The sequence below is a fragment of the Equus asinus genome, chromosome 3, assembly GCF_041296235.1.
Source record: "Equus asinus isolate D_3611 breed Donkey chromosome 3, EquAss-T2T_v2, whole genome shotgun sequence".
NCBI classification, from domain to species: Eukaryota; Metazoa; Chordata; class Mammalia; order Perissodactyla; family Equidae; genus Equus; species Equus asinus.
This window is the reverse complement of record NC_091792.1, coordinates 85,799,140-85,820,763: the sequence shown is the minus strand read 5'-3', so window position 1 is coordinate 85,820,763 and position 21,624 is coordinate 85,799,140. Positions and strand designations below refer to the sequence as shown.

General features: G+C 39.1%; 1 protein-coding gene across 17 annotated transcripts in view; it reads left to right on the top strand.

The window, feature by feature from the left end:
• BMPR1B (bone morphogenetic protein receptor type 1B) overlaps nucleotides 1–21,624 on the top strand; it is a 377,622-nt gene that overhangs the window by 337,702 nt on the left and 18,296 nt on the right. For 15 of the 17 annotated variants that reach the window (XR_011502133.1, XM_070505338.1, XM_070505345.1 and 12 more), the window contains 6 exons: nucleotides 1,610–1,712; nucleotides 2,238–2,340; nucleotides 12,881–12,977; nucleotides 14,043–14,181; nucleotides 18,916–19,108; nucleotides 19,905–20,202. Coding sequence is in view for 16 of the 17 variants with exons in the window: in XM_070505338.1 (XP_070361439.1) it covers nucleotides 1,610–1,712; nucleotides 2,238–2,340; nucleotides 12,881–12,977; nucleotides 14,043–14,181; nucleotides 18,916–19,108; nucleotides 19,905–20,202 (933 nt within the window). In the remaining variant the exon portion in view is untranslated. The remainder of the gene's footprint in view (nucleotides 1–1,609; nucleotides 1,713–2,237; nucleotides 2,341–12,880; nucleotides 12,978–14,042; nucleotides 14,182–18,915; nucleotides 19,109–19,904; nucleotides 20,203–21,624) is intronic. The other 2 variants (XM_070505348.1, XM_044766344.2) reach the window with 1 other exon arrangement.

The following is a 21,624-nucleotide window of genomic DNA, read 5'->3' as shown; positions in this document are numbered from 1 at the left end:
GCTTATATTGTTTAAGGTAAATATCTAAGGGATAGCTCTGTTATTTACTGCCTTCAGTGTTTACATGCTTTAGATTCTTACAGCAATTTCAGTAAATTGGCTAAAAAGCTCCAAAGAGTTCAGAGCATAGGCTGTTCAAAGGCAGTCTTTCTCCACAGCAATATTCATGCATTTGACCTTAGTCTAACAAAGACATTTATCACTGGCTTTTCCCAGCCGTTCATTAGTATGTTTGAACTTTGCTGTGCTAGTTCTTTTAAACTGAGGTATTTTGGATTACTTGAGGCTTATAAAGCAAGTAAACAGTTCTAAGGGTGTTGATGATAACTGAAGGGTTAGTGTATGGCAGAATGTTGCTACCACTAATGCAGAATAGACAAGCACACAAATCATGGCTGCTGCCATTCTCGGAGCTTCTTCCCCTGACCTTCCAGGATGACACTGTCATATCTTTCTGGATGCTGAGCATGCAAATAGATGAGAAGAGGATGGAGACAGAGTTTCGTGCTTTATTTCTTAGCACGTGCAGCAGTGGTTTATGACTTAGATTGGGAGCCTGCTGGCATTCGTCACCCAACTTGTGAAGACAGTAATGTCTGTTTATAACTAGATCTATATGTAGTAGTTCTAGTTTTTCATTTTTAGTCCCAGGTGGGGATAGTGGAAAATGTGTGGGAATGAAACAAGAGGTTCTTGCTTCTGTAACACTTTGTTTTGCGACCTTGTACAAGTTTATTATTCCCTCACAACTTTAATTTCCTCATCTGTAAAATAGAAATAAGATTATTTTCTTCCCATTGCTGTTGAGAAGATTAAATGAGATAGAGTAAGTGAAAGTGTTTTTAAATCTAGAAAACCATACAGAAATTAAAAATATTGCTTCTTTGCCTTCCATAGCCTTGTTAAAACCCCTTCTTTCTGTTGTCTGTCCTTACTCCACCCCTAACTTCAGCCCATATGATATTTTCGTATAATAGTTCAGCACAGAAGCAGAGGTACCACAGGGCAGAATCTTGGTCACCTCAGTCATGCTGTGCTGGTCCTGGCTCCTCCCCTCTTTAGTTTGTGTGCCGTAGGGAGAGAGAACTTTATTTCACTACCTCAGAGCAAGAAGAACCAGCATAGATGGTCACCTGCATGGGTTCAAACCCCTGCTGTGCCTCTCACTAGCTGTGTGGCCTTTGAGAATTTCCTCAAGCACTCTGAGCCTTGGTTTCCTCATAGAGGTGAGGGTAGTGCTACCTCCTCACAGAGTGTTTTCTCTGGGTTTGCGAAGGTTATACCTGCAACATACCAAAATAAGGCTGTTGTAATCGGTGTGCATGGTTGTTAATGGGTTATGTTATATGGGGATTTGGGATCCTTCTTTCTGGTAAGTTTCTGGACAGAGGAGATATTACCAAATGTTTTATGATGATTAAAGCAACTTTCATAAAAGGAAGTTTTGGGATTCTCTTAACAGATTTTAACCTGTAACGATAACTGACTTCCTCCTTGTTTATAATGAACAAATGATAAACATCTCCAATTCCTTTTGCCCTAGACACACACACAGATGCACATGCACACATACACAAACACACACTTACTTTGCCTGTTTGGTCTTTAGCACAGATGGATATTGTTTCACAATGATAGAAGAAGATGATTCCGGGATGCCTGTGGTCACTTCTGGGTGTCTAGGACTAGAAGGCTCAGATTTTCAGTGTCGGGTAAGGAAGAGAACTTAATTCTGCTTTGTAACCTTTCGTCAGCTGGATTCCAAATGGTCAAGTTTCAAGCATGATAAAACAGTTGTTTTTTTTTTTTTGACTAGCCTCTTCTTAGTAATTTGGACAATAATTTGAAAATTCTCATTGGGCCAATTCTTTATTCATTTTGAAATCAAATATTCTTTTTATTTTTGCTGTTAACTTCTGGCTTAGTGACCCATTAGATCATCTTGCTCAAATTCCAATTTAGTGAATTGCAATAAGTCCAGCTTTCTTTCTCAGTTTATGCCATGCACACTGGTTATTACAGATATAGTAGTAATTTTGTTGAAGTGCAAAAGTTGCGCTAAGATAATACACGGTAATTTGAAAGAAATTACTTAATAGAAACATTTTCAACATGTTTGAGTAAAATTATAAGAATTTTAAGTGAGTTCGCTAAATAGTGTTAATTTCTTAAGTTTTAGATTATGTGACTTTGAAATTTAGGGGAACCCACTAACAGCTGTTTGAGTTCAATTTCAGGACACCCCCATTCCTCATCAGAGAAGGTCGATTGAATGCTGCACGGAGCGGAATGAGTGTAACGAGGACCTGCACCCTACACTGCCGCCCCTGAAAACCAGAGGTGAGGCTCCCAGGCCGGAGGGCCTTAGGCTTGAAGAGCATAAAAACTTGAAGTGCTCTCTCTTTTCTCGATGAATCTCCCTGTACCATTTTCCACGGTGTGGCAGAGGACTGAGGCGGGATGACACAATGAAACTTACTCGGAGACGTGTGCAGGTAGTTCTTGGGAAAATAGTCATGTGAGGCTTTACTCCTCGGCATCTTATTTCGTGGACCTCCCCTCACTTCTTCCAGAAAACTACAGTTTCTAGAGCTGGTGGCGTGTTTCAGGAGGGTGGAGGAGGGGACGCTGTGTGAGGCTGGCCCCTACACGTCATTCAGAAGGTGTGCTTCACTCAAAAACTGCTGCTTGGCTACATTCATTCTAAAAATAAGGACCTTATAAAGGACTGAATCAGATTATTTGCTGGATGGCATCTCCTTTGTTCTATGCCAGAGCGACTACTTTTAGTCAAATCATATACGTATCATATATTGAGAAAATATCTAGAAAATTTAATTTCAGGTCTTATACATTTAAGTGTTGCTCTTTAAATACAAATATTGCATCCCCAAAGACTTTTTGTTAAAAGCAGCTGCCACATGGCATCCTATACAAGATAGAGGAAGGTGGGGACCAGTGTTACTTGGGGCTAATTTTCCTCAGCACAAAGAAGAAGATTGGCAACGGATGTTAGCTCAGGGCCAGTCTTCCTCACCAAAAACCAACAAACAAAGAAAAAAAGCAGCTGCCACATTTTCTTTCTCCTCTTTGCTCTCACCACAAAATAAATGATTTGTGGTAGTCATAAAGTCGGAAGTCCCAAGTCTTATGTAAGTGGTTTAAAATGATTCTTCATGATTGATTTTATTTCTTGAGAAGAGATCATCTTTCCAACAAAATATAATAACATTTCCTGATTTGATGATAACGTTTTACAACACTTGTTCCTACTATAGCCTAGAAAGCTCAATGAGATTGATTCATAATAGTTCACATCAAAAATCCACAGGCAGTTTTTAAAATTTTGCCAGTCAACATGCTGGGTGTTAGGGATATAGAAATGGATGAAGAAAATTCTTCCAAGATGTGCCCACTAGGATGTGAGAAGAAACATGTAAATTATTGAATAATACTTGGTCAGGAATATCTCAGCAGTTGAGTTAGATTATAAAGTGTATTAAGGACACAGAAGAGTGAGTGGCTCACTCTGGAGTGGGAGGATATCAAAATAGCTTCATAGAAGTGATACTTGAACAAAACTTTAAGGGTGAACAGGACTTTGCTAAGTGGACAAGGCAGGAATAAAAATAAAAAAATTAAAATGGCTAACATAAGCCAAACATTGTGTAAATATTACATTAATTAACTCATTTGAGCCTCATAACAATTCTATGAGGTACTTAGGATTAGTATTCCCCATTAAAAGATGAGGAAATTGCAGCACAGAGAGGTTAATTAACTTTCCCAAGTTGCACAGCCTGTGAGTAGCAGTGACTGAATAGGCAGTAGTTAAGTGCAGAGGTTTGGCTTGTCATATTTGAGAAACATTTGCAAAATACAGGCATATGAAACAGCATGACTGGTTGGAGAAAATCTCCTGATTAAGTTTTCTGAAGGCTCACTATTCAGAGTGGACCTGTGGATCAGCCGTGTTGGTATCACTTAGAGCTCATTAGAAATACAGAATCTCAGGCCCCCCCAGACTACTAAACTGCCTTTAACAGGATTCTCCAGGTGATTTACGTGTGCGTTAAGGTGTGTGCTACACTTTTGGTAGAAAAAGACATGACGTATCTGTGGATGTGGCTGGTGCCATTGTGTCTCCATGGGAGTTCGACAGCACCTGCTCAAGAGAGGTGCACCCATGGCAGGTTGCTGCAAAGTTCTAATGTTGACTTTCAGTTTTGTGGTTACTTCCTGTGACCTAGCTGCAGACAGCGTTTTGAATTGCGCTGGCCCAGGAGCTCCTCTTTGGGGAGTGGGGCAGGGAGGGGGTGAGGAGTGGCTGGAATGAAGAGGGAAGTGCTAGAGTTCAGAATTTCTTTCCTCAAGAAGAGATTTTTCCCGTTCGAAGGGAAGTGATGTGTCCCAGAAGTAGCAGGAGGGTTTAGGAAGATTCTGACTCTCCTTTGAAAGGCCGAAAGGGCTGCAGTGCATATGTTGTCCTGTAGATGGAGCCAGAGTCTGGTTAGGACCAGCAGGTGAGGGGGTGTTCTCTGACGAGGCTGAGAAGGCAGGGACTTTCAGAAATAGTGGAGTAAGTCTGTAGAGAACTGAGGGAAAGGCTGTGTAAAGAAGAGAAGCAGCGTAGAGAAGACAAGTCCTTGGTCCAGGGCAGGGTGTGAAGGGGGATGCAGGAGTGGCTGGTGGGTAGACGGAGGATTTACCAGGTGACGGGCTTGGCAGGCATGTGGTGGCCTTAGGGTTTATTGCTTTGAACTCTGAGGGTCCCAGGTATGCCTAGCTGAGGTCTCTGCAGATCCGCCTTACCCTTTTTGGTGCAGTCATTTTGGGGTCCAGGAGAAATCACCGTGGGCCCGCCTGGGGGTCTAGTGGTTAAGATCCGGTGCTCTCACTGCGCAGCCCAGGTTCGTCTCTGGTCAGAAAACCATATCTCCTGTCTGTCAGTTGTCATCCTGTAGCAGCTGTGTGTGGCTGTGATGCTGAAAGCCGTGCCACCGGGATTTCAAACACCACTAGGGTCACCCGTGGTGGAGGGGTTTCGGCGGAGCTTCCAGACTAAGACCAGGAAGGAGAACCTGGCCACCCACTTCCGAAAAAAATTGACTGTGAAAACCCATGACTAGCAGTGGAGCATTGTCTGATAGAGCTCTGGAAGAGAGGATGGCGCAGAGAGACCTGGCAGGTTTCTGCTCTGCTGCACACAGGGTCACCAGGAGTCAGAATCAGCTCGACAGCACTAACAACAGTGAGAAGTCAGTGCAGCCTGTGGACTGAGACACTGCGTTTTATACATAGCCATATCATGGAGCTGAAAAAAGGATTTATTACCCACAAGTCCTTGCAAGTACGTGGCACGCCCGGGGCCACACAGCAAGATTGTGGGTAGAAAAAGAGAGGGAGTACCAGTGAGTGGACCTGGGCCTTCACTGGGGTCAAGGGTGGGGGCCTAGCGTTTTGCATGTTCACTCAGTGAATTTAAAACATGTGAGTGGGAATTAGGTGCAGGAGGGAAACGTGGGGTCACTCAAGTAGTTAGTTATCTAGGTTACCTAGGGCTTTCTGAAAGGGGAACTTCGTGGGTGGGGCGGCCTGGTTTCTTATCTAGCTGTTTTACTAGTGTAATACTAGTGTAGTGCAGTATTTTACTAGTGTAATACTAGTGTAGTGCAGTATTTTACTAGTGTTTTGCCAGTGTGTCATCCAGCTGGCAATATGATTATTTGAGATGGATGTCTTTGAAATGGATCCTTCGCAATCAAAAGCTTAATGTCAAGCACTTACACTACAACACCCCGACCCTCTGGTTTATACTCCACCCACAAGTCTTGCTCCAGGCACCCCTTGTCCACCTCTTGGCCACCCTGCAGGCCTTGGGGTCTGTGTACCAGCTCCTTGGTCCACCCTCAGAAGGACAGGGGTGGAGAGAGGGCCTCACGGTTCCCGGACATAGGCATGGGGCATTTAGGCAAGAAATTCCAGACTTCTAGGCAGTGGCAGAAGGATTAAATGGAGAGTGGGAAGGGACGAGTTCTGGGGGGACTTGTCCGCTGGGTCCTGCAGACCCCTTGCTCTATAGGAAGCGGCACAGTCGAAGGGAGGCTGAGCCTAGACCAATTTTCTGGCCTACGGACAATGAAAACCATCATCATCATAACTGTGGTATTTGCTACTGTGAATGGAGCGCTTACTTGGCTCTTTTGTAAGAACTCTACATATACTAACTCTTTTCATCCTCATAACAACCCAAAGAGGAAGGCACTATTATTACTATTACCCTCATTTCACTGACATGAAAGCTGAGGAACTGTGAGGTTAAGTCCTGTGCGAAGGTGACACAGCCGAAGTGGTGGAGGTAGGAAATGGGCCAGGGACGGCATCTCACCGACTGCCACAGAGAGCTCCGCATGGCGTTCCCAACAAAATGCTTCCACCTATTTAAGACTCAGAACACTCTACGTCAAGAGAAGTTAGCCATTTCACATAAGAATTGATAAACAGTTAATATGATTACTTCACAGCCTTCTGTTTATTCTGTTCGCCTTGCACAGGTAAACATTTTGTCTAGTCTCAGAATATGGTGTTAGAGCTCCCTTGCATGTGCGCTCGCTCGCTCGCTCCCTCTCCCTTCTCTTTCCTCTTCTGCCCTCTAATTTAACATCTCTTAAGTCCCAGGTGTGTACTAGGCCAGTGGTTTTCAAACTTTAGGTGCATCAGAGTCGCCCATAGGGCTTGTTAAAGCATAGAGGACCACCCCCACCCTGAGTTTCTGATTCCCTGGATCTGCGTGGGCCTCAATAATGTGCATTTCTAAGCAGTTCCCAGGTGATGCTGGTGCTACTGGTCCAGAAACCACACTTTGAGAAGGGCTGCACTAGGTGTTGCCAAGTAAATTATTATATATTATTTAGTAGATTTATTATAAATCTATATGTCAAATTACTATAAAGCGGAGACTGTGTTACTAAAAGAATAGAGAGCTGAAAACTCCAGCTCACCATTTTTTGTTGTTGTTCTTGTTCTTTAATAATTGCTCTTCCAAAAAAGTTAAATGATTAACCTTATCACAAAGCATCTGTATTACTAGGTGCTAAGTAATAACAGGCTTAGGTGAGGTTCTGTTATGAGAGATCAGACAAGTGCTAAGTGTAAGGGTAAATGAGTACAAATAAATTGTCCTTATTGGAAACAAGTAAATGCAAAGGCCTTTTCTACCAATCCAGAGTTTTCTCAGATTGTTTTTTTTTTTAAACTTAGGTGCATTTGGCAGGAAATTAGAGATATGCGATCACATTCAACAAATATTTATCAATGTATATTTATGTCCTTGAAATTTTATTTGTCATCTTCTGTTTCCAAAAAGAAGATGCAGGGTGGCCAGAATGCAGCTTAAATTCTTTGATGGATAGCAGTTTTCCTTCTGCTTTGCTGATTCCATTTCAGCACCAGCAAAGCAGGATAGCCCTAGGGTAACATTCTTTCTCCTGAAGGAGGAAATCAGAAAAGTAATTAGATCAAATGCAGCACCTTCCTCATAAACAATAAAATATGATCTGGGGAGCCCAGTAACACTGCAGCTGGTGCTAAGAGGAGGAAGAGATGTCTGTTCTGATGGAGAGGCTGGTGGGCAGAGGTCGTGGTGGCCTGCTGTCTGGCTCCCTGCCGCAGAATCAGCAATGAAGGGCACTGGATGCAGGGAGGAGCGATGTGTACCCAGACTCGCAGCATCAGATGGTTTGACCAAGATATTGTGAGTAAACTGTTCTCTTGAAGTGGCATGCAGACGAGAATTTGATGAAGATTTTTTCCCTCCCCAAAAATTACTTCTTATAGTCACTTCTTTTTATCATTTTTTTTTAAATGAACACTTAAAGTGGAAAACTGGTATTAAAATGAAATGAACAGGAGCCCTTGCTTTGTTAAATGGGATCCTCTAATCTGGCTTTTACAAAATCAACGTTCATTTGATTTTTTGAAATAGGTATAAGTTTGTATTTTAAATATGGAAATTACTCATATATACTACATGTGTACTTCATAGAAAATGTATCATAAGTAATATTCTGTTTTGAAATATGGTAATTTCAATGTAGTTTAAGTCAAATTATATAGTATTTTCAAAGTTCAAGTTTATCTTATTTCTTCTCTTACTCAATTGAAAAATACATTCTGTGCAGTTTACAGATGTGTTTTAAAATGCTAGTGTTTAGCTTAGTTATTGCCAATTACAAATTAAACGCTGTAGGTAGCAGGTATTTAACCAGTGAAACAACTCCCTTACCCTCCACCACACAGATGGGTTGGATGTGTGATAGTCCAGAATGCAAAGAGGAGCCAGACTTGCTTCTGAGATGTGTATTATGTCCGTGGCAACATAAACCAGCACGCAGGTCTGAGCTAAGTTCCTTGCCAGCGCGTGGCTCTCACATTTCTTGAAATGTTCAGGTCCTAACTATTTTGGAATTTCTGCTTAACTTTGTATTTGGGACAGATGAAAGGAATTGAGAAACTGTGTTTCTTTCTCATCGAACACAATAATCTGGATTTTAAAATTCTGTTGTTACCTCCTTTGTTACCAGGAAATATAATCCTAAATATTTTATGGAGGAAAATAACTAGAATATTATATCTTTGTTCTTATAGTGAATTTATTTCTAGATGTCACTATAAGAGAGAATCCCAATAGATGATATAAGTAAATTACTAGTGCAATATTATTTGTTGACTAAAGTCCTCTGACAAGAATATGCTTTTCAGGCACTTCGTGCTCTCTTAATAGGAAGATGTCTCCAATTTATCCATGATTATAACATTGAGAGCACATATAGAGATTCCTTGAGGTAATCCTATGTCCATGATTCTTTCTAGATATATGTTTTTTCTTCTGTTTCTTGGTTCAGTTATGAACTATCTTCTAACTTTATAAAAATAGTCCTGGCATTTTAAGTCCTCACAAACCGCTTCATTATCAGAGAGGAGACCAGCAGTGACAGAATGCTATTTTGTTAGGAAGCCCTGGTGATTCCTACTTCCCTCTCAGTGAGCCAGACTTCCCTGGAGAGTTCTCCGTTCCACTTCCCTGAGCACTTGGACTGATAGCACAGGTAGAAGTCTGCGGCCCTAGAGAGAACTGCGGGTCTGCTCCTTTTCTGATAGGATCTGGAAGGGTTCACTTTCCAAGACCCTGGCAGTGACGGGACTGTTTACATTGTTAAGGCTCTGAGCACAGGTAATGGCAGATGAAAACATGACCAGAGTGACCAACAGAAACAAAAGGTTTATTGATAAGGATCACCTGCTATTCAAGACAGAAGACAAGGAGGCAGTAGATGGGGCTGCAGGGAGGAGGGTTATTGGAGCAAAGAAGGAAAATGGGAAGGTAATGCTAGCCTTAAAAAGAAGTGCTTGATGGGAAGGGAAGAATTCCTCAGATCCTTTCTGGTCTCATCGCTGTCATAAATCAGAAATCCAACAAGATGAGTAATAAATACAGCGTTCTTACAGTTCAGAGTGTATTCTGCATTTGGAAAAGTAAAAGGCGGTGAGGCTGAGAGTTTTAGTAAAATTACATCGCTTGAATGAAAAAGTCCTCTGTGTCCATATACTGAAAACATGTTGTGTTTATGGAGTTAGCTCCTCTAGTTTTGATTGACTATCCAGCATTCTCTTTGGTTTTCTGCAAAATCGGGCTTTTCGTTTTTGTTATCCTTGAAGTGGGACATCCATTTTAAGCTAAATTTCCAGCGACAGTATTTGCATGTCTGTGTGCCGTGCTCTTTGTACGCCTGTATCTGTACGGACATCGTGACTCACCCCCTGGCTGGTGGAGGTATGGTGCTCTCCTCAGGTTTATTTGTTAACTTTGCCTATGACCTGAGGCGTGGGGAGAGGGAAAATTTACTGACAATTCATTGTGTAAAATCTTAGCCTGCTGAATTTTTAGAGCCTACAAGTTATTTTCAAGATTTCCTAAGCAACATTTTTCAGAGGACACATGTGCCGGTTGCATCTGCTGTTGGTGTTACATCCTGAATGGCCTTTTGGACGTGTACTGTAGTGGGTCACGTCCGTGAACTCCTTTTTTCTGGGTCATTGGCAGTGTTCCTGAATTTAATATAAAACAGCTTTTTTTAATGGTCTCTCATTTAGTCTTTTCAGATGCAGACTACTCTATTAATATTTTGCAAGTATTGTAGATCATAAATAATTATTAAGCATGTATTTTAGACTGATAAGTTATAACATTAACCATTACAAGATTTGGACAAGAAATTAGTATAAAGAACTGTGGATTTTAGTGTATAATAAATAATCCAAACTTTCTCTGAAATATTTCAAAGATTTATTTTCACTTTATATGTTCATGTTAATTTCCTGATTTTGAGACTTACGTTGTCACTTGGTAAGACAATGTCCTTGTTCTTAGGAAGTGCATTCTGAAGTGTTTATCGGTTAGGGACATTGTGTCTGTGACTTCAAATGATCCACAAATTATACATACATACAACTAAATAAACATAAACATGAATACAAAAATATATATATATACATGTTTTTATATATAGTGAGAGAGGTAGACACACACACACACTGAGAGAGCCAGAGAATTATAAAGCAAATATAGTAAAATTTTAAAAACAGGAAATCTCTGTGAAGGGCATATTGGAGTTCTTTGTCCTTACAGGTTTTCTATAACACTGAAATTATTTCAAAATAATTAAAGTATATCTTCACATTGACGGTGAAGTAAAAGTTGTTATAATCTTTCTGAAGGATATTTTGATAATATGTATGAAAAGCCTTAAAATGTATATCCTTCTACTAATAATTCTACTTCTAGGAATCTAAATTAAGGAACTAATCATTGACATGTACATTGCTGTACGTGTAAGAGTATTCATCACAGAATTTTATGTATTACAGCAAAGTTGTATTATAGCAAAATCTTCACAATCTCCTAAATATACATCATTAGAAGATTGACTTTCTAATTAAGATGTGTCTATATGTATACAAGATAGTCTTTAAAACTCACATTGCAGAAGAAAAATTTATTGTTTTGGGACATGTTCACAATATTACAAGTGAAAATTGTATAGTTATAAAGCAATTATAATCATTTTTCCAATTTTTTATTGTATTTATTTTTCATTGTAAAATACACATAACATAAAATTTACCATCTTAACTACTTTTAAGCCTTCAGTTCAGTGGTATTAAATATGTAGATAATGTGCAACCATCACCACCATCCATCTCCGTAGCTCTTTTCCTCTTGTGAAACTGAAACTGTATACCCATTAAACATTAACGTCCCCATTCTCCCTCCTCCCAGCCCAGCCAGCAGCCACCATTCTGCTTGTTATCTTTATGGTTTTGACTACTCTAAGTACTTCATATAAGTGGAATCATACAATATTTGTCTTTTTGTGACTGGCTTATTTCACTTCACATAGTGTCCCCAAGATTCATCCATGTTATAGCATATGACAGAATTTCCTTTTTAAGGCTGAATAATATTCCATATGTGTATATAGAACCACATTTTGCTTATCCCTTCGTCTGTCAGTGGACACTTGGGTTTCTTCCATGTTTCAGCTATTGTGGAAAATGCTTCTGTGGATGTGGGTGTATATAATGCCTTTGTGTGAAGCATTTTGCTCATGAACTGGTTTTATTCATTGAAATGATATTGCAAAGGCATTCACTAAAATGTTAGTAGTAATTTTTCTAAGTAGTGAGGTGGTGGAAATTTTTTTTATTTTGTTTTAGTTAGTTGGTGCTTTTCAGGTTTCTTTATGGAACATATAATACTTTTAATTAAAAAAAAAGTTACATTGGGTGGGATAAGGTCCATGCAGTTAAAAGATTTCAGCACAGTTGGAAAACCTCTTGTCCATAGTAACCTTTTACAATAATACCTTTTAAAATTAAATAACAGTAATTACTCTCTCACGGATATTTGGCGCCCTTAATGAGAATGGTGCTAATTCTATTATTATATAAGTGCACCTAGTTTTAGGTCAGTTTTTTCAAAATATTTTGCAGAGACTACCTGCATGTAATTCACCTGGGATTTTTAAAAAAATAAAATGCTTTGAATAAAAATCTCTGGGGTTAAAGTCAGTAAATATGCATTTGTATAAAGCTCACCAAGTCATTCTTATTTCTATCAAGTTTGAGAAATCATGCTGCAAGTAAATCTGATTTGTCAAGACCTGGAGTTAAAACAACATGAATAACATTTAATAATTTGCTCTCTAAAAGGATCACACAGTAATTCTCTGAGTAGAGCATACTCATTCTTTTAAACTATGATGCCATTTATGAAAAATTTAGCTGTGTAGTTTTGAAGGGCATCTTTGTTTAAAGTGATGCATATCCATATATTCCATATTTGACAACATTTGAGGAATTCTGTCCCTTTGAATCCATCATAAGATGACTTTGTGTTTTATGTACAATGAATATAGATTCATTTTTATCCAGATTCGTGATATAGAATGCTTCAGAAACCACATGAGAAAAGCCTGTAAACCCATCAGCTGGATCTGAAATAAAGATGAACTGCCTGCTTATGTTTTAGGGGCACTGATCCATTTACATTTGTTCACTTTGTGTATGTGTGTTCTGTGTTATTCCTTCCGGAGAGGAAGAAATGCGTGCTCTTGAAACAAGTGCCTAGTGAACAATGATTGATGCTGGTTGGACTGACTTAATTTTGAGTGTGTATATATATATTTATCAATTAGCAGATTGAAAGCACCTCTCACATCCTGCATATGGAGCTTAGCAAGTACTTTTAGGAAAGAGTTGCTTCCTAATTTTTAAGTGGAAATATTCTCCATATTATGTCTCTCTTTCTTTTTAATTTCAGATTTTGTTGATGGTCCTATACACCACAAGGCCTTACTTATTTCTGTGACCGTCTGTAGTTTGCTCTTGGTCCTTATCATTTTATTCTGTTACTTCAGGTAAGTTTCCAACATGCAGATGTAGGGTTTTGAGTTTATATTATCTTCCTCACCTACTATCCTACCTGTTGATGTTTTCACCACAGCTTTCTTTGACCCAATTAGATCATAGATTTCACTGATAATATCAGTTACTACTGATAAACATTTGTCCCAGTGAAGCTATTAATAGATACCTATCTCATTTCTGCTTCAAACATCAAAACCATCCAGATACATTTCACCCCTGGGGAAATTTGGGTAGTTAGGGAATTCAGGAGCTACTTATTATGAGGTTTTATTCTAAGCAGAGAAATTGAACTTAGAATTGCTTGAGTAATTCCTTATTTCCTGAGCTAACAATTTCCCCTTAGTATTGAAAGATTTTAAAGATAATTTATACATTAATTATTAAAATAAGTTCGGTTACTATATTAAAATATGCAGTTACAAATTATTTTATGTCACCTAAGAACTTATTTTCTAGTTTGTGAAATATCAAGCACCTTTAAATTCACAGCATTTGCCTTTTGTAATACTCATTTATGATACTATTCTGCAAATGAGAGTTGATTGAAATAAATCCATTTCTAATCAGAGACATTATAATTATTGACAAAAATTTTTTAAAGTTTTAATTTATTTCATTTATCTATATTATCGCTTTATACTACCTTAGATGAGAGAGTTAGCTGTAATGTCTTTTGTAAACCAAAAATTTGCATCTTTATTTAATTAGGGACCTTAAAGGGAAAGATCTTAGGGAATGAGTACTGGAGCTATAAAGAAACATTAAGGGAATGTAACCTGCTTGGAAATAGGCAATTGAAAGGAAGAGAGAAGAAAAATTATACATGATTGAGACTGAGTAAAATCAGGTAATTTATTTTAAAAAATAGGTTAGCAAAATAATTGTGATTTATATTTTGGAAATCATAACTAAGGGTAATAAATACTGAGCATTTAATCTTGTATCATATTTATGTGCTAACATAAAACCTACTGTGATGACTCTTTTTTTTCTCTAGTGTTTGCCCCATCATTGCAGTCTAGTGTCTAAGACTATCTTCCTTTATGCATCTTTAGGTATAAAAGACAAGAAACCAGACCTCGGTACAGCATTGGGTTAGAACAGGACGAAACATACATTCCTCCCGGAGAATCCCTGAGAGACTTAATTGAGCAGTCCCAGAGCTCGGGAAGCGGATCAGGCCTCCCTCTGCTGGTATGAGAAGAGCACATCTTGAAAGTGAAGGAAATGTCTTCTAGGAGGAAATGTCAGTAATGACAGGATTTCATTTTACTGAAGCAGATAGGACAGTGGACAAAGAGAAAGCTCTGTGCAGTCAGTTAGACATCAGATCTCAGATGAGGACTTCCTGATAACATTTTGACATGTTGGGGGTAAGGTGATTGTTTTTTAATGTCAGTATATGGTTACAATCCAGCCCCTCAGACGTTCTGGTAAAGAGCAGATTAGCAAGCATTCAGCGTGGGGCCATCTTCCCTCTGCTTTCAGTAAGGATAGCATTACTGCAGTTTGGCCTGGCTTTTGAAGGCGAAGTATTACAACCAACTGGGACCTGAGTCCTCCCACAAGGGAAGAAGGCTGCATTTCAGCTGGAGGGTTTATGTTTCCCAGTGAAGTCTTGGCTTTTCCATTCAGGAGAGGTTTAATATTTTGGTGGTCAACACTGCCAACCTTGGAGAAAATATATACCGAATCCAAGGCACTTGCTTTAATGAGGAAAACATTTGGTCCCTTTATGGACCATGCAAAAAGATTGTTGGGACTCAGGATGGAAATAACAATTTTAATGAGAAATAGTTTCCTTAATAAACTCTTAAGATAGATTTTCCTAATCTTTATTGTCTGGTTCTGACTGAACATCTTGTTTACTTGATTCCTTTGGTGACTTTTTATTTAGTACTAAAAGTAACATTTTTAAAAATCTCGAGCCAGGAATTTCTTTTATAAATCTTTTTTTATTGATATACAAAAAAAGCTGTATATATTTAATGTATACAACTTGAAGAGTTTGGAGGTGAGTATACATCCATGAAACTGTCACCACAATCTAGGCCGTAAACATATCCATCACCTCCAAAAGTTTCCTCCTGCCGTCTTTATTTGCTGCTTATTATTATTATTATTTTATGATAAGAACACAACATAAAATCTGCTCTCTTAGCACATTCTTAAGACTACAATACACCATAGTTAACTGTGGGCACTGTGCTGTGCAGTAGAGCTCTAGGACTTGTTCATCCCGCATAACTGAAACTCGGCGTGCTTTGACTAACATCTTCCCTGGAGTTAATAGACCAGACAGAAAAGCTCTTATGAGGGGGTCATTATGACGAAGCTGATGCCACTTAGGATGTAAATTCCTTTAAGGTAAAAGTTTTTATTATCAAATTGCTTGACTTTTATTTTTAGAATTTAATTAATATATACAAATGCATTTCTTTTATTTAAAAATCTGTATTGTTATACTTTTTCTAAAAAGAAAAGTACAAATATCAAAATCCCCTTTGCTATTAATGAATCAGATACTTATGCTCTTGGAATTGAAAACTATTTTTCTTCTAACCCATCTTTCTTATTACTGTGGAGTTATCTCTCTAAAATTCTTGACCTTTCTGTGTTACTTCCCTGGATAGGACATCCTAATGCCCAGCGGTGTCATGGGCCTCCTTTCCTAGCTGGGCGTGTAAGGCACCCCTCTCCTCCCACCTTTCCCCACCTGCTCCTGAGCTCTAGCATCAGCCTCGAGCAATTGTTTCACAGATACAACATGTGTTTTTAAAGTCCATGTCTTTGCAAATGTAATATCTTTCTGGAGAGTTCCTCAGACTTAAGGCTCAAGGCTACCTCCGTTTTATCTCTATGGCAACTTACCCCAGGCTGAGCCGGTCCATTTATCTTCTGTCGTAACATTCTGCTTATATTACCTCTGCAGCAGTTTAAAACAATGCTGGGACTGGCGTTCGTGCAGCTGTGTCTTTAGCTGTGTCCCCTCTGAAGAGGGGAGACCACATTGTGTTCCCTTTGTGTCCTCAGTAGAGGACCTGAGTGATTAAAGGGACTGCTCAACCATGTGTTTTAAAAAGCTTTCAACTCCAACGTTTATTATCTATGAAAATATCATTTTATTTCTATAATCTAGGTACCAAAAAATAGTGTTTGGCTGTTAAGCATACAGTGGTTAAAGCATCCAGATTGCCAGGATTCCAGTCCTGGCCAGACACCAGGCTTTACAACTGTGTCCTCATTTAATGCTCAGGGCAGCCCTGTGAGGCAGCACCAGAAATCCACCCCGTGTCACACATCGGGACCTGGGCCCAGATGGTCAACTGCTACAGCGTGGAGAAGCCAGGGGTCAAACCCAGATGCTCTGCCTGTAGGATCTCTGCTCTTAATGTTCGAGAGATGTGAACCAAATGTTGCTTAAATAAAACAAAGAAGAGTATTTGATAGGGGCAGGATGGAAAGGAAGAGCCTATAAAACCTAGTTTAGTGAAGAAAAAGTCTCAGTATTAGAGAAGTTATATTTTCAGGTTGTTGATGTTATAATAAATCTCAAAATACAAGTGTATTTTTAATTTCTGAATATAATTTAGTGAGACTTTTTCTAAGTTATTCCTATTCTTTCGAGCATTGCCAATTTCATCAGTATTTTCATTAAGTTATAAGAAGATATGTTATCGTTAGAAAAGAAGCAGATGGAAAACTATTTACATGAGGAAATGTTCCATGGCTTTACAGAAGCAATGCTGTGAATTAAGTATAATATTTCTTTAACAAATGGAGAAAGTCTCCTCTCAGGTCAGTGAGTTAACTCCTTGTGGATTTGGCTCTGAACGCTCAGTGCTCATGGTGCTTCTGTCCCCTCACGTGGGAATGGACATAGACTGACGGTTTGCTCACAAAGCAGGTTGACTCCTGAAGGGAGTTCCTTATTTCCTTCAGGCTGAGTGGCTTAATGGCATGTCAGCAATGCTTGAATTTTTCAATCTTCTTAGAAAAACTTTTTAAAAAAGACTCTTTTCCCAAAAAGCTTTCAGTCTGATATTAGTGCTGTTAATTGTTCTGGCAATAGCTGGCATTACCTCTTGAATTGATAAAATCGGCCGTCATGCAAAAACAGAACCCATCCTAATTGGTAGACATCTGTGGCAGGCAGAATAATGGCGCCCCAAAATGTCCAGCTCCTAATCCCTAGACTCTGTTATTTTGCATGGCAGAGGGGAATTAAGATCAGTAATCAACTCACCTTGAGATTATTCTGGATTATCTGGGTGGACTCAATGTAATTACATGGTCCGTAAATGTGCAAAAACAAAAAGAAACACTTTGTTTACTTGAGGCAAGGCATATATCTGCAAAAAAGTATGTTCCAGTGTTCTGATCAGATCTTATAAGAGCTCTGTGCTGGGTTCTTTGTGTATATCTCACAAATTATGTAAATAGTCACCACTATTTAGCCCTTTTAGTCATGGAGTTCTTAAAATATTTTACTGTAAGCGCGAATGGGATAAAGAGCATGTATAAAGAGTCATTTAACCGCTATGCCACTTAACTGTCATGTTTTTTTCTCGTTGTCTCTACTACACTCTCTAATTATTCAGAGCTCTCTATAGCTTAGATTTCTCTCCAGCTCTAAGCTATTGTTTTACCTGTCCATTTTACATTTTTTTCAATTGAGACCATGATGGTTTATAACATTGTGTAGTTTCCATTTTACTTTTTCGATTGTGTTAGTTAACTGTTCCACTTCAAAGCGTAATTTTCAATAATTCTTGCTGCTTGCTTGTTTTTCATTCCATCTTCTACTTCTTTACATGTTTCATGTTGCGTTCCTTAGCATTCCGTATCTGAAAATTCCAGTTATCTGTAATCTGAAGATTTAATATCTATTTGGGTTGTTTCTCTTGACTCTCATTTATAGTGGCTATTTCCTTTTGTTTTAAGGAATTTATACTGTGGGATCTTCTTTTCCTCTCTCCTTTCCTTCTCTTGCTCCATTTTCCTTTTTCCCACCGTCACCGCACATCCTCTCAACCCTGCCTCCCTCCCCTCCTTGGAGATTTCTTTTGTGAGCCCGACAATGCATTACAGTTTTTTATTTCTTATATTTTACCCTTGATCAAGTGGTATGGTGGCAAGAGTTCCTTCAGAGTATCTTGTATCTCACCATCGTGATGGAATGAAGTTTTCTGCAAACGATTTCCTCAGGAGAGGATTTGTGTTTGTGTTTGCTGGGAGCCATGGTGAGCTACCACCCTAGGGCAAATTTAGTATCATTTAGTGGTCCCAGCTTCATGCTGGGGTCCTAGTTTCAGTTTCTCTAATTTTAAAGAGTCGAAGTTTGTATTCTGTATCCCAGTGTTGGTGTTATTCCTTCCCCAGACAGCAACCTGGCTTTTGTATATGCTTAATGCTTATCTTTCCCTGCTCTGGTCTCAACTCTTACTGCCCTCTTTCCCTCCCTTCCTCCCTCCGTCCCTCCCTGCTTGGAGATTTCCTTTATTTCTTTGTGTGCCCAACAATGCAATAGACGTTTGTTTGTTATATTTTATCCAAGTGTATAGTGGCATGAGTCCCTTCAGAGTATCTAGTTTGGCACTATAGTGGTGGAAGTGAAAAATATTCTCTTCTGCCACTTACTGTGAATGCTTTCAGGGTTTTTTCTCTATGAAAGTGGTAATAGGTAGAATGAAATATTTAATAATTTGGAAGCAGTGTTTCAAACATTCAGAATCCACAATCCATCTCAAATACATTTCAAAGAGGGCAGCATGAATTAGTAAATACTAATAACTCATCTATATAAAGAAAAACTACTGACTAAATATATTTTACATGCAGTAATTGTTTCCTTTCTGGAAAAAAAAAAAGATTAAACAAATCTGGAGTGCTGTGAACATACTAACAGAGCGTTTTGGGATTGAACAGGTCCAAAGGACGATAGCGAAACAGATTCAGATGGTGAAACAGATTGGCAAAGGTCGCTATGGGGAAGTCTGGATGGGAAAGTGGCGCGGCGAAAAGGTAGCTGTGAAAGTGTTCTTCACCACTGAGGAAGCCAGCTGGTTCCGAGAGACAGAAATCTATCAGACGGTGCTGATGAGGCATGAGAACATTTTGGGTGAGTAGAAGTCGGAGAGCAATGTTCAGGGTTTCCTAGCTATCCTCTGTTTTTCTGTTAACCTCTGCGTGTTAACCCATCTGTCTAGACCTGTTATGAAATATAGAGACATTTTCTTCTTGGCACGAGCCCAAGAACGTCATAAGCTTCTAATGGGAGACCTCACAGGAGGAATGACTAAGACTCTTCTACAAAGGAATGGTGGACTAGAAATGGAATACGCTCAAATGTTTTTTTTCTTCTGGGACAGGAAATGTAAATGGAATACCAGAATTTCTTAGGGTTTCTTCGGGATTTGCAGGAGCACATTTTTGTTTAAATGTTGTGAGAAGTTACAGGAATTTTATCTGCTGGGTTTATTTATATCCAGAATTGATTTCCTTTTTATTTTCTCAAGTTAGAAATGATCTAGCTGGAGCATTCCAGGGGAAAGAGGGTAAGCTAATTGTGGAGTGTCCACCTTGACTCAGGACCCTGTTTTGCAAACAGTGGCTTATGTGTTACTATAATACCATGAACTATTTAATGTTAACTTAAAATAGTTTAAATATCAACTACTGATTGGAAAGAGATCATGTTTTCAGACACAAACTCTTAATGTTTCTCTACCTCTACTGTTTTGATTGCCTCTGATTGGTATTAGTAACTTAACACTGTCATAGGCGTAATCAGAAAACTGAATGAAATGCTACGCGAAAAACCCTATGACAAAGAATGATAGTTGAGAATGTGAATTATTCCTTATAATATTCAGAAAACACTTTGCTCTAAACCTTTCTGTTTTTTTTCCTTTTAGGGTTCATTGCTGCAGATATCAAAGGCACAGGGTCCTGGACCCAGCTGTACCTGATCACAGACTATCACGAAAATGGCTCCCTCTATGATTATCTGAAGTCCACCACACTAGACACTAAGTCCATGCTGAAGTTAGCCTATTCTTCTGTCAGTGGCTTATGTCATTTGCACACTGAAATCTTTAGTACTCAAGGCAAACCAGCAATTGCCCATCGAGATCTGAAAAGTAAGAACATCTTGGTGAAGAAAAATGGAACTTGCTGTATAGCTGACCTGGGCCTGGCTGTTAAATTTATTAGGTTAGTATCATGGTGTACAGTACGCTTTTTATGAATCTTTTCTATCACTTTTTATAGATTATACATTTTGTAGTTCAGAGCTTCTGGGATATTTAGTGGAGGGGGAATTTTATTAGCCTTGACTTTTCTTTGGAGGGAAAAAGAAGAAACATTTTATTTGCAACACAGAGTGTTTGGGTCAGTCCCATTGTTTCTGATGTCATCAGTGAACTGGCTTCCAGACAGTGTTCACATTAAGTTTGCAGCTGTCATGAAGCTATTCAGAAAAGAGGTAGCTAATGTCTGGGATTATGTGATCACAATTCTGTGTGACATTTTTAAGTAAGAGAAGGTTTCGGGAGAGATCTACAGATTATGAAGTGATAAAGACTGTGGTTTTTTTGGCATGATAAAAGATAGATAACTTGCATAGGTGTTCTATGAAAAATTTAGAAACTAATAAGGAAACACAGCCATGATTCAGCACTATCATATTGTCACTTAAGCAGTGACTATGGCACTGGACACATAAACCAGCACGTGTTATGAACGGTGGTCTTCAGCCCCCTGGGGGCTTCTTGGAGTGACACCTACTGGTCATTCTGCCTTTGCAGAATGGGGAGGGGGTGCCTAATGTTAGGGCTCTCTTTTGCTTACCCTCCCTCTAAGCGAGCAGCTGCTTTTAGCTTGCACATGATTTGATTGAAAGAAATGGTTTCTCTGCTTTGAAAACAAAACCAAATGAGTTTGCAAACCACTGGTATAGAGGGGTCATCATATACCTACGTTTTTAAAAACTCAATTCAGGCTTGGCCTTATTAAGTTGTTGGGCCCTCTCGTGGATTTTTTCCAGATGACTCTGTGAAATATGGAGAAGGGAACAAAGGAAAAGCCGTGTAGATTTAAAAAACTCATGAGAAAGGACTAATGGGTTGGTATTTTGACCCAGAAATGAAGACTGAGGTGTCATTTAGTAATAGGCCCCACATATAGGAAGGCCGTCAGCATTGAGAGGATGGCAAATTGAGGTCCTCCATCTTTCAAAACAAAGCAGGAGGAGATGATTTGTACTATCAATTTAAGATAGAAATATGAAACTCCTGCCAATAAAGATTGTTAAATCCTCGCTCTCATCTGGATTCTTTTTTCTGATCTACAACCTTTTTCAAATCTCCTCTACCAAAAAAATTCCCACGGTGTTTCTCAAATTACCAGCCTCTGTCCTTTTCTCCCCTTGAATTTCTCCAGAGTTCCGAAGAGTAACTGCTTTCCTGATTCAGTAATTCATAATATCTTGTAATTTGGCTTCTCCTCCATTCCCTTCTGAAGCTCCTTTCCCAAGGGACCCCCCTGCTCTTTGTCACCAGAAGCCTTTCCTGTGGCTGCTCTACTCTCCACAGCGCCCCAGCCCTTCTTCCTTCTGTTATTCCAGGTGCACCTTCT